The sequence below is a fragment of the Lingula anatina genome, chromosome 1 (genome assembly GCF_051362555.1).
Source record: "Lingula anatina isolate TDL-2025a chromosome 1, LinAna3.0, whole genome shotgun sequence".
NCBI lineage: Eukaryota > Metazoa > Brachiopoda > Lingulata > Lingulida > Lingulidae > Lingula > Lingula anatina.
The window spans coordinates 32,722,288-32,735,496 of record NC_141767.1 but is presented as its reverse complement, the minus strand read 5'-3'; the positions used below and the strand labels follow the sequence as shown (position 1 = coordinate 32,735,496).

At 37.3% G+C, this 13,209-nt stretch overlaps 1 protein-coding gene across 1 annotated transcript; it reads right to left on the bottom strand.

The window, feature by feature from the left end:
• Positions 1–2,758: 2,758 nt before the first annotated feature.
• LOC106173812 (LHFPL tetraspan subfamily member 7 protein-like) lies at positions 2,759–11,025 on the bottom strand. The gene is made up of 2 exons (XM_013555061.3): positions 10,151–11,025; positions 2,759–3,312 (listed from the first exon to the last, which is right to left on the bottom strand). Exons 1-2 carry the CDS (start codon positions 10,617–10,619, stop codon positions 2,990–2,992), a joined length of 792 nt encoding a protein of 263 aa, XP_013410515.2. The 5' UTR covers positions 10,620–11,025; the 3' UTR covers positions 2,759–2,989.
• Between the last annotated feature and the right edge of the window lie 2,184 nt (positions 11,026–13,209).

The window sequence follows — 13,209 nt, the reverse complement described above, 5'->3', positions numbered from 1 at the left end:
TCAGACAGACTTAATATTTATACATCATTTCTCATCGTCATTGGTGCATATTGTATGCAGTAACTGTGATCATCTGTCATTATGAATAAATGTATGAACATATTGTATGTTTTGGTATTGGCTTTATTGTATTTCAATTTTATGTGAAATTCTTAACCGGTCAACTACTATCTCGCCTATATCGATCACAATCACTTGCACCTTTAAAATACCGAGTTGATAATCGATTCGACCCCAGCTTGAAATTGTCAATACCTGTTAGAGCTTACTTACAAGGCAAGTTTTAAAACCTGAAGTGTCTGGCAACATGAACCAGCTCATTTCAGCTACAGACCCAAAGACTGAGTTGTTATGCATCTCAACAGAACTGATCTAGGTAATTCATTTTCGTATCCTGAAGTTCCCCACAGCTGTGTTTCCATTATGACATTTCTGACCACTAATGGAGTTATTGATGATGCATTGTCATCCCAGTTCCTCCTTGCCACAAATTCAGTTTACTGTGGGATAATCTTAATGTTAGGTAACATTGGAATCTGATCTTTCAAGTGGCCATATGGGAAAGTTAATCCTCTCCTTGCACCCCGAGTTTCATAGGACATCAGCAACTCGCCTCTATAGTGTCAGCATGGGATGGATAGAAGAAAGGGGAGTTTCCAATGTCCTCTGAAATTCAGGGTGCCTCATTCTACCTGCTATGAACATCAATTCCTAAGTGACTTTGCCTGGTGAAGAAATTCAATAAATTGTGTGGATCTAAGGGGATCCTGCTCTTGGGTAGGATCAAGGATGTTAATGGGAGTGTAATGACCCAGCAGCTCTCTGATGTAACTAGTGCTACATGCCCACCCACATTATGGGCACTTGCCACTCGGTGAGGTCACCTGTAACAATATGCTGCCAGCTCATTATGTTTGTTTGGGTTGAACAGATATCTATTACATAGCAGCAGGAGATGAAAGCTGACTCCATAATGAAGGGATACACGGTCAATGGCATATTGTGGGGATTGCACGTGTGATAAGCAGCTGTCTTGAAAGTAATTTGGATACAATTAAAACAAGTAGGGCTTTTAATTCGATTTTGAAACTGAATGACAAATACTCGATGAATTGTGTATACATCCCATCCTTCTGTCTGTATTGATCTCTTTATAATGTAGATTACTCTTCAAAAATTATGTTTAAAAAAAAAAAAAACGAACATTTACATTGTATATATAACAAATGCAGTTATGAATATTTTAATTTTGGGAAAAAATACCAGGAATGTGTCTCATTTATTTTTATGCAAGACATTCACATGGTTCTGCATCCAATGGACACAAATTGACAATCCCAGTGTTGAATTCACAAGTCTCCATCCCTGGGAAGTAAATTTCAACTGGCACTTAAGCAATTCAACTCAAAGGAAACATTTTAAGTCGGAGTGTTTTGTCGGAGGGAGCCATTTAAACAGACAGAAGAAAGATGGTAATTTAAATAGAAAACAGTACAGAGAACCAACCATGTAGCAATTAGAGTAGCATCACATTACTTGCCAGTAATCCATACAAAGTGTGTCCATTAACTGACATCAATATTTTAAAAGTCATTTCCAGGGTAAATGACCAAGTAGACTTGATCAGTAAATACTGTGTGACGCCTGAATAGACGGAATTACACAAAAATGTGGTGAATATCATGTTCAGAACACATTTAACTGAAATCTTTCAAGGAAGCTTGAAATTCTAAATACCTGTACATTACAAGATAATCATTAACAGAATAGCTGCAAAATGGGGAATCAATAATGTATTTGTTAAATAAACCTTTTATTTAAATACTGACTAGAGTATTGTAATAATACCTATACCCAGTTTTAGGATGTCTACTTGTTCACAAAAAGATGATATTGTTGTTTAAATTTGAGTTGTACATTAAAATAGCTGCTCGAGGCCCCAAGAGACACGAAAATTCACTCTAAGCTTTACTGCCATTTATCGTCAGCACTTAAACCAGATTACAAGTTCGTTATTATTATCACAGTGATTCAATCTTGGTAACCACACTGACAGCGGAGAGTGGATACCCATATGGCGCAAGCCTTTGGTACTTCTGATACAGTCCAATGTTTATCTCAAGTTTTGCCTATAGGTTTTAGTCATTGGCCACTCCACACCTACAGAAGGGATGAGTATGTTTATCTTCTGTGTGGAGCCCCAGCTTCAATTTTGACAGGCTGCACACAGCAATGTTGCCAAACTGCTTGTTGATATGTTTTTCAGTGCAGTGGGGGGTTTCTGTTAGGTTCAACTATTATAGTTTGGAGTATTTCTCCTTGCAACTGGTTTGCTATTTGTTTCAGTAACAATTTTGCACATGTGGTGCCATACAGGGGGTCCCTTTTGAAAGAAACATCTTGTGATTTGTCAGGAGCCAAAACAAAATTAGAGAAAAAAAAGAGTAAAAAATGGCCACTGCCTGTTGACATTTAACTGTAATTTGTGACAACTTAAAAAACATTTTACTTGATAAATCAGTTAAAGATACTGTTTTTTCTGTTAGTTGTGTTTGCCAAGTGCATTTACCAGAGGAAATACTAAACTTAGTAAAATTGGCAAATACAGCCAAAAGTTATTTGAATATATACAGACACAAAAAGTATCTGCACATAAAACAGAGTAACTAGAGATAATTGTATACAATTGCATTACACAAAACCTTGTTTGGCTTTTATAAAAAGCAATTTAATAATAAAAAAAAAACAGACTGTGACATTCCTAAACTACATACAGATTTTATTATATAAAATATGACATAACAGCTGTGGTCTCTTTTTCACAAACAAATTCCTTAAAAACTTATAATGATTAAGCATTCAATGTCTCACACAAGACATTTTCTTGATGTCAGTTCTGGTCTGGTATTTTTCTTTAAGAGAATTCAAGGTAACAGGGCCACGATTGCTTCCAACCACGCACTGAAGCGAAATGAGTCTTGGATCACTGCTATAGAAAAGCTTCCTCTCTGTGATAATGCAGTACTTTCATTTCCGTCTCCACAGGTCTAAATACATTGGATTCTGAGTACTCTGGCATGTATGGTTTATAGGATTCCATGCCACAGACGGGCCCGTAGGCTTTAGTGTCTGTGTACTGAGCTAGGAATGGACAGAACATGGCTAGAGCTGTGCCTACAATTCCCAACATGTAGGCCCAACCAAAGTGACAGTCCCCAGAATTGAAAATCCCCGTTTTCCCACAGTAGTAGCTGACCAGTCGGGAATCCAGCCCAAATGGATAAACTATCAGTCCTGCGATCATGATGAGAACTAGAAAGAAAAAGGACATGTTTATTATTGAAGATGTTCAATTTTTAAATAAATCTATAACAGAAATGAACATATGCATATAATGTAATAATATCAGATATGCAGAAGTTTATGGAAAAAATTCATATTAAAGCCTGTATATCTTGTGGAATTGCAATTTAAAGAAAGATGTATATCTTACAGATCCGTTTTTTCTTGGAAACATGACAGATTGTCATATTTCCAATCAATACCTTGTTAAAAAGAGCCCTTAATAAACAAAAGATGATTTTCTATTCATGGAAAAAATCCTCAACCATATCCATATCCCATGCTGCTCGGTCTTTGATCACATTATTACATTTCCATTCGCTTAATTGCAGTTTTACCACTTAATTAAGAGATGGGATTGAGCTGTAAAACATAGTTACATGCTCACTGCTCACGTGTGAAAGATCAATGAGTGTCTAAATTATCCCCCATTGTTCTTCCAGTTAAGTCTTTAGCCACTGTGCTGCCTAGAGAATTGGATGATATTACCAATGAATATTAAGGTGTTCATCCGTATTGTGCTGATAATTAAAGGCAAAGGTTGAACTATTAATCAAACTCAAATATCCTAGTCTTCTTTTCAATCCCAAAAGGTGAGAAATTTCCCTGAGAGGATTAACAGTGCAAAACAAAAAGAGAAAATAATAGCTTTTACCAGCTTATTTTTTTTATGGAAGTAGCATTCACCATTTCAAAGGAGTGTCCAAAAGTTCATTAAAGATCTCAATAAGCCAATCCCTACATGTGGTTTATCTTTTCAATTCAAACTGTTTTATGCCAGAAAGTTGACAACTGTGTATACACCTAGGTGGTCAGTAGAAAGGTTTGAAAATAAATATTGAATTTAGAAACCCTGAAACCATCCCCTTTTCTAATGGACTTAGAAGTGACCACATGTGGATTCCTCAATAGCCATTACAGCATCTATACACAGAGAAGCAGGTGGTGAAAACTAAGGCAGTTTTACCAATGAAATTGTCTCATATTCTCTCCAGACACTAAATACAGTTAAGAGCCCAGAGTTAAAGCGCAGCTGACTGCCACCATACACCTTATTTGTAAAAGAAAGATGTTACTTCTTTCTGGCAGAGCTGGGGAGTATTTTTGTTTGTTTTAAAAATATGGCCCAGACTGTGTGCATTGGGTGCTCAACCTTGCTGGCATCTCACCTCAGCAGGCTGCCCGGTAAGTTAGCTACCAAACCCCAGTATCAAAACCACTGAGGGACATAGGTGAGTGTGGTCCAAGTTGATACAGGCCTGCAGGTACTTTCCTCTCATAACATGCCACAACAAAACTACATTACCAAATGACAAACGTAATGTTCCCTCGTCAGCGCTGAGGCTGGAGGACAGCAGACGTGAAAATTACCCTGATTTATGAATTACATCAAAGACTGTTCTTTCTCCAAGTCTTCACAGGCACCTGCTGGTGTGCACCCCTGTCATTAATTGCACATTAAAGGCAAGGCAAAATGGTAGAAATTGTGCAGAATTACGGCAATTTTGGACGTGGCAAATGTCAAAACAGATGTGATGCAACGTAACTCAACATCCAACCAGCAAGAAAATTGGATTAGCTGTTACGGTTTATGTTCCCATGACTGATGGTTGTTTGAACTGATTTAGAAATAATAATAAAGATACTCTGTGGTGACAGATAAATTAATGTGATGTATGTATGCAAAATCTCCATTCCACAATTTTGTGTGCTTTTGAAATGGATTGTACGAGTTATTAATTACCAAAGAGGTACATTTTTTAAAACAAACAACCCTTTAAAAGGGACATGTTGCAGGGCAGAAATCTATCTATTGGCCATTTCTATTGAAATATCCTGCCTTATGGGAATCCTAAATAAGGCTTCGTTCACATGGAATGTCTATTTTCTAAAAATCTATTTTCTATTCGCGCTATCTTATGATCACGGTCTGTGCCCTGAATATCCTGCCGCGTAATTACTGGCAGCGCGAGCCAGTAACGATAAGTTACTATAAGTAACTGGCTCGCGCTGCCAGTAATTACGCGGCGGGATATTCAGGGCACAGACCGTGATCATAAGATAGCGCGAATAGAAAATAGAATTTAGAAAATAGACATTGCATGTGAATGAAGCCTTAGTCCCTCAGCACATTTTCCCCTAAACCAGTTTTAAAATAAAACTCTGGCAATAATTTCATTTATTTCACCAGGAATACATAGTGAGGTCCCGTTCATAACATACTTCCTCAAAGGGCATTACCGTAACCAGATAACTATGAAATAAATATTATGTACTGATTATTCACAGGGCTTTTCTAAAAAGATTAGATCAATTAATTCAAACTGACCACCGACTGCCCAGTGGTAATACCAGGTGAGAGGCGTGAGAAAATCTTCCCAGACAATCTGGTTCATGTTATTTACTCCGTTATGTCAGCAAACATCTTAGAACAACAACTGTAATTAGCTGTGGGATACTGCTCAATTAGACTCAGTTGAGCATGACTTGCCTCCCTTCCCCTTGGTTGGCCATACATCACACGTGCCACCTGGTTATCTGATACAAAATACTCAGAAAAATAAAATGTGTTGCTTGTGAGGATGGACAAGACAAGATAATCTGGATTCTTTGAAACTAACTAAGATGTTAAGATGATTGAATTTTGCTACCTCGGATAGAATCAACATCTTCCTAATTATCATTTAATCAATGGGGTAGTGGGTCTTAGCCGCCTTAAGATACGTATATTGTGGGAATTGCCTGGAACTGTTTTGAGAAACATTACACCAAATTACTTGCAATATCTCATTTAAGCATCTCTCATTATGACCAGATCAATACCCCTCCAAATTCAGTAGTTGGGGAAGCAGAACAGACCTAGGTAATGTCGTTGTACAACTTTTGTGAGGATCATTAAACTAAACCCCAGTTGACCAAGACAGCAAGGCGGAGTGGTCTTTACTGCTATTCAACCCTATTATCCCAACTCTCTAGGTGTGTGCTGCACTGCTGCAGTGCTGGGGTATTATTACCTTGCGTGCACCAATAGATTTATGGGATAATTAAAGATTCTCGAGATGAAATAAGATTGTTCGCCCAACATTAACTGCACTACACATATGCACCCTCAGTCAACTGTCTTTGAAAAGAGCTAATCTGCCAGCGAGCATGCAGTTTTAGAACTCATGAAGTAGGGCCTAGTTTTTCCAAGGTGTAGACTTCTGTCTCCACCACCACCCAAGCAATGATCTACCCTGGCTGCCCTCAAAGAGAAAGATGTATATATAGTTCTCTAAGTATCTGCACTTCAAAGAGCCTCCAGTTACCAATTACACACCACGTTCTGGCAAATGGCACTGTGTCGAGGGGTTTGTACTTAGATCTGTAAAGCACACAGACAAACAAACCACAAGTGTAAGAAATATTTTTGTTTGTCATATTCCTTTTGAGATTTCTATTGAGATTTTGCCATAATAAAGAAACCTAACCCCAGTAAGTGCACTTCAGGAAGATCTGTAGAATATCAGTGGACAATAACTCTCTAAAATAGGATGCATTGTCGCATCATGCTTCTTCTGTGTTAAAATAAATACATTTTCATTCTTGAGGCATTCAATATGTTTTTATGCCTCTGAAGATAATCACTTCTACATTTCCTCCCATTTCCTGATCGATGACATGTATCCTCTGGCATAAAGATGAATAGCTATCCAAACACGGGTAAAATGTTACTACGTCTAAAATAATATCACTACTTCAAACCTCCTGAGACTGTTAACAGTCAAAATGAATTCAATAATAAGCAATACTTCATCAAAACTAAGATCTAATATATCTGTTTATTAGATCTTAGATCAAAACAATATATCTGTGTCACTTGGGAAGTGACAGCAACATCTTGGTGTTTGGATGGCCCTGTAAAGTCTTCATTAATCCAGGCATTAAATAGGGCCTCAGTGCACAGGAAATAATGTGATGATTGAACAGTCTTATGGCCAACTAACTTTAAAAGGAGGCTATTATCACACAGATAAATGTTTTTCATCATTTACCAAACCATATGATTATACTAATAAAAGATCTGATGACGCTCATCTATTTGGCAGTAGTTGTTCATTGCATGAGGAGAAATGCTATCTACATGTAACTGTTTCAGGAAATGAGAAAAACTTATCTGAAGTACATTATCAGGTAAATTAAAAGCATTTCTACAGACATCTACCACAGAACTTGATACAGGAAATTTTATTTTGTATTCCTATAATACAGTTTAATTACCAAAAATAATCAACTTTAGACACTCACTGAATCTGATCTACCAATTTCAGAAAATTTTATTCAAGAAAGAAAAAAAAATAGAATTTTTCTATTTAAGTAATAACAGGGCTCTGGTAAGTGTCAAAATATTCCAATATTTCACTAATCCCCTGCCAGCAGGGATTAGTAATGATTTTACAGCTTAACATACTACATAGCAAGGGATTAACAGGCTACCCAGTTGGCTCCCTACATGCACCACTGCATGAGGTTTCTCCAGGAATTAAGGCTAACTGTAAAAGACAAAACCTGACATATTGAGGTGTAAATGTAAGTAGATCTAAGCAGATGACATAACAGCAGCACTCTGTTGATAAGTGGCTGCTAAATATCACACCTTTTGGTATTTACACCTAAGAATGGTGGGAACAATCTTGTACAGTTGGAAATTTGTTTGTGCTGTGGAAAACACAGCAAGAATTAACATGATTTATGTAATGAGTTGATCGTTCTTCCATTGTCAAAAATTAATTTACCTTACAATTTCTGTTTCTGTGATTTAATTCTAACTGGAATTACATGGTGAATGTATTTGAGCTGCAGAGTGTGAAATCTTCAGGTCTTATCTGCCATGTGAGAAAATGACATATATTAGTACTAATGGGATGTTTAAAATGTAATTAATTCCACACTGCTTTCATCAATTTGGGTTCATAAAACTAACATCACAGACCTTAATTTCATGTACACTACTAACTATCAACAGATAAAATACAACAAATACACTCTCCATCTCATAATCATGAGACTTTTTCATGAATGCTTTAAATCACCTGACCTCAACTAGATTCAGGTTTTAGGAGATACACATGATGAAGAGCACAACTATTCCAACTGTACATTGCAGCTGGCAGGGAAGCCCACTTAATGATAGGGAGGAATGAAGGGGAAGTCCCTCGCTATCTTTGATCTCTGACACCTGGAGGAATTTTTGCTGTTGTTCCTTTTTTTCCCTTTTATTTTACAAGCCCCACCTGTGAGCACCCTAGCCCACACCATGGTGCTGATAATTGAAAAAAAAATCTGGTAACTGATATCTTGGTCGCTGCATGGACACCTGATCATCTGAATTGATGGACCACAGAAAGGAAGCACAAATTGTGAAGAAATGGGTGTAAAATGACCATTAAATTCCTACCCCATGTAGTGGCTCAATAAAACGGAAGACAAATAAAAAAGTTATGTGGACATAAACGAGATACACTGATAATATAACGTTTCCCTTGTAAGGCTAGCAGATGGATCACCAGAAACAACTGTGCCGGTTTTAAATTTCATAAACAAATATTTTTCTACAGAAAATATCTTCAACCTTCCCTAAACACCTATATGTATTACTCAGTGCTATTTGAGACTGTGTGAACAGTGTTTAACTTGTCAAGTGTTCAGTATATATGTAATTATAGTATGTCAACCAACCTATGCATATATATAGGTATATATATAGACATGGGTCTCATACTGGATTCTTTGCTTCCATATCAAATCCACCCTCAATTAATTTAACCTGGCATGGAGGATCTAAGTGATTATTCAACATCAGAACTCACATAAATTGATACTGCCTTTTTTATGTAAACCCCATAAAAACAGATTTTATGACCCCTCCATCTCACTGGGCAGAAAAAGACGCAGAAATTCATTGAACTTGTAAATTGGTTTGCTAGCATATGACATCCAACGGCAATTCGCGAGATATATCAATCAATCAAATTGATACAGTCCAACCAAGTTCACAAAAACAGCCAGATGTATTTTTGCAATTACACCCCCCCACCCCCCAACCAACACACACAACACACCTTTAAATGGATCAATTTCTAGAAAAAAACATAAAAAGGAGAGACATTCAGGCAGCAATTTAGAAACATCAATATCAAAATTAGAGAGAAAGAGGCCTATTACAAAATCCCCCCCCCCCCCAAACACACACACATTAAATTTGTCTTACTGATCAATCTCAAGCCAGCGGGGGATTCTAAAGAGAAACTTGATGGAGATCCCCATTAAGATAGATGCAATGAGATGAGTGGACAGATAGCAGCTGAAATCTAAGTTCTAAAGATGGAGAAGATTGTTGTTCCGTCTTTGCCTTGCCCACCCAGGTGTGTAAGACAAGCATTGGGTTTCACACTGGCTATTTTGCCTGTTCTTTGATTTTAAATGACGCCCAGCCCGAACTAATGTGACACACAGAAGACACATGTTCATGGTTCGTGTTGTTGACCACTTCACTTACACAAGTGGATATATCCGCCCTAAGCCACCAGTACGCGTTCAGATATGTTGCCAACATTTTGGAGATAAGTCTTAAAATAATAGGTAACATAAACCCATAGAAACTATCAAAAGCCCAATTTTAATGGCCAAGTCATTACAGCACAGGAAACTGCAAACAACAGATTGTGGAATTGCCTTTTTTATCTCATAAAAGCAGAAAATGAATACTAACAGGAATAAATGGGGACTCCATTACCCATGGGTATTATTATGAATTATATTCTTTTACCTGCAACAAGCTGCATGTACCCAGCGCTGAGGGCCACTTTTTTATCACAGGCAGAAGGGAGACACAGGCTAGTTATGGCTAATATTGCAGCTAAACACAGGAAGGCGCACCCCCCTCCAAATAACACGCAGGAGGCCTGCCAAGCACTTGAGGGGAAGAAAGAAAAGTCAAAATGTCCACCATATATCCGGCAGTGGTGATGATGAACTGTCCTGTCAGGGCTGTGGTTTTCTTGATAACAAAAACTGTAAATTCCAAAACTGTTCCATTGCTCAAAGTCAATAATCCAGTAGGGTTGCATGAAACTGAAAGCACAAGATGCTGCCACTAGCATAGACAGTAATGTCCAGAGGAGACTTATAGGGGTTGCCATTACCCTTGCCCTGTCCCTACATGAGGTACTGCAGCAGTGGTAGCCTGTCTCTTCCATACTGTCTGAATCCAAGTCCTTGCTCTTAAAAATACTCATCTGGCAAACTGTCTGGTAAAAAAAAATCCAAGCATTCAGCACACTGTGTTAGAAAGATCCCATCACTCCAGCAAAGATGTTTTTTCCATGAGGGAATGGGGGTAACAATTCCCTAATGAGTTTTGGCACTAAAAGCTGAAAAATATGTTAATCAAAATTGTTCTCCTGTTGAGTATTTTCCCCTCTGCGTGGTGTTGATGAATGTATCTTGTCATTAGTTGTGAAGTTATAATTAACAGCCTTCTTCCTAAGTTACTTGAGTAACTTAACTTGGTCCAAGGTAAAAAAAATTAAATAGACACTAGCAGATCTGCTTTTTTCAAATCTTTGCTTATAAAAAACACTATATCCAAACACTTTGGTATCACGTCTGAAGAGGTACACTCTCTCACTAGTGCCCCCAAAATGTAAAACCTCTCCTAATAAACTACTCAGAAGATCAACATGAGATTGAAATAACAATCACTCTGGAAGAGTCCATTCACCAGGCAGGCGGCAGTGAAAATGTGGACCAATCACATTACTTAACTGGGCTAGGATTTCTCAGGCAGCACTGGGCATTCACATCCAAGAATGAGGAAAAAGAGCCAATAATCTCTAGAAAACTGCATTTGTGATCAATTAATGTTATTGCCTAAGTTGGAGTTGGGTTAGTTATGTATTCTGTGTAGCATCATCCCGGGATATGAGCATTCACATCCATGCTTCCATCAATAGCACTAATGTTAACTAATGGTGAGAAATTTGCAGTTTCTGTTGCCATTAATCATTTACTGGAAGCTAATAACTACCACCTATCAGTGCAAAACTGAAGCATTAAATGATGAGAACTATCACATGTCTGTGTGCTCTTTATTTAGTGAACATAAATCTTTACTTTTTGCCTTTGAAGTGTTCAAACATTGTCACCTCTTGTGTTTATTCCAGAAATTATCTCCCATCTTACTACAAGTTGTAATATGTAATAGTGCCAATAGTGATATTAATGTCAGATCTTTTCAAAAAAAAAATCTGATTCACGTTTTTAAAATAATTTGATATTATTATTAAGCACTAACAATTAAAATCTTAAAACATTATTATTCTCAACAAAACACTGAGGGAGAGAGAAAGAGAGAATGGAAAACAAATAACATACTAAGTATGTCCTAGAAATTAATTTTGTGTAAACTTTGAAAGCTTCCTCTCTGTCTCTTCTTAAACCCCCCACTCCTCTTTCTAAACACATCCCTGGCAATACTGATGTATAACAGCATCCTCAATTGTGTCCTGACAACCCTTCAATCCACAACTTACTACTAAAACCATTATTTTCTAGCAAACATGAAGATGAATGTCCAATGCATGCTGATTCTACAGAAAAAAATAGGGCCAGATGAGGTTTTATTACATTAAGCCGAACTTCAAATGCCATCAGTATAATCGACCAACCTCTTTCTTGCAGACAAGACCCCGTATTCACGTTGATCCAACTGAGATTTAATTAGCAAGGAAAAAGACCTGAACACAGTGGGGAATCTGCCCATTGGCTTTTAGTGAGATGAATTTCACTGTCATGAATCAACTACCTGTGCAAAGCGACCCATTATTTACATGTACTCTCTTTCACGGCACCTTCTAATATTTGAAAGTAATACTACTCTCAAAGTCACTGCACAGTGCTTATCGATAAAACTTACTTATGTAAACATTTTAAACAGATTTTATTGTTTCCTTAATTTGTTAAAATAGGATGCTGATAACATATGAAATTTGTTGTAAGTGATACCAAGGCAGCACACCTGCATGTTTCACCCATACCCTGGGGTGACAGAGGCTGTCAAAAATTGGTGTGTCATTAAAATCAAATTGACGTGTATTGCTGGCTGGGACCACCCACAGGTGAATGTGAGCATGCACGTGTGTACATGCAGGGGCGTAACCAGGCATACGCACGGATGCACTGTGCGTAAAATTTTTTGAGCCAACCATGATATTATTCTCCATAAATTCAGTGTATTTTTCACGGAATATAATTGTACCTGGGAATTTTCAAAATCTGTGCGTACAATTTTAAAAGGTCTGCATGGTTACGCCCCTGGTACATGTATGTGCGTGTGTTCGTGTGTGTGCTTCATTGCATGCTTGAAGGGTGAAGGGTTGAAGGGTGCTCAATACATTACAAAATACGTGAAAACCTTACAAAATTAAACCCCTCCGGGTATTGTTATGTACCCTCCACCAGGGCCACAGATTGATTTTTCACTAGATATTCACATATGACTCTAGCTTATTCTTCACTTTTTCTCTTCCCTGTCCAGTGAGAATTATTGTATGGAATTAATGTCATCACTCAGATGGCCTCTGGTATAGAGTAGTTGTGTATTCTATGTAGCATCATTATATGGAACGTACATCACGAAATTCCTTCTATGAATAGTACTAATATTTAACTAATAGTGAGAAATTTGAAGTTTGATTTAAAAAATCACATTTACATCAGATATACATCTGTCAGAGGCTAGCTGTTGAAAGCATTTACAATATGAATATTGATTAAAAATATCAAAATCATTTTGTGGTTTTGTTTTGACATCAATCACATTAACAT

Coding starts and splice junctions, on each gene's coding strand:
- LOC106173812 (XM_013555061.3), bottom strand. CDS start 10,619: ATGAGTATTTTTAAGAGCAAGGACTTGGATTCAGACAGTATGGAAGAG. Junction 3,313..10,150: donor GTACATGCAGCTTGTTGCAG/GTAAAAGAATAT, acceptor TTTTCTTTCTAG/TTCTCATCATGATCGCAGGA.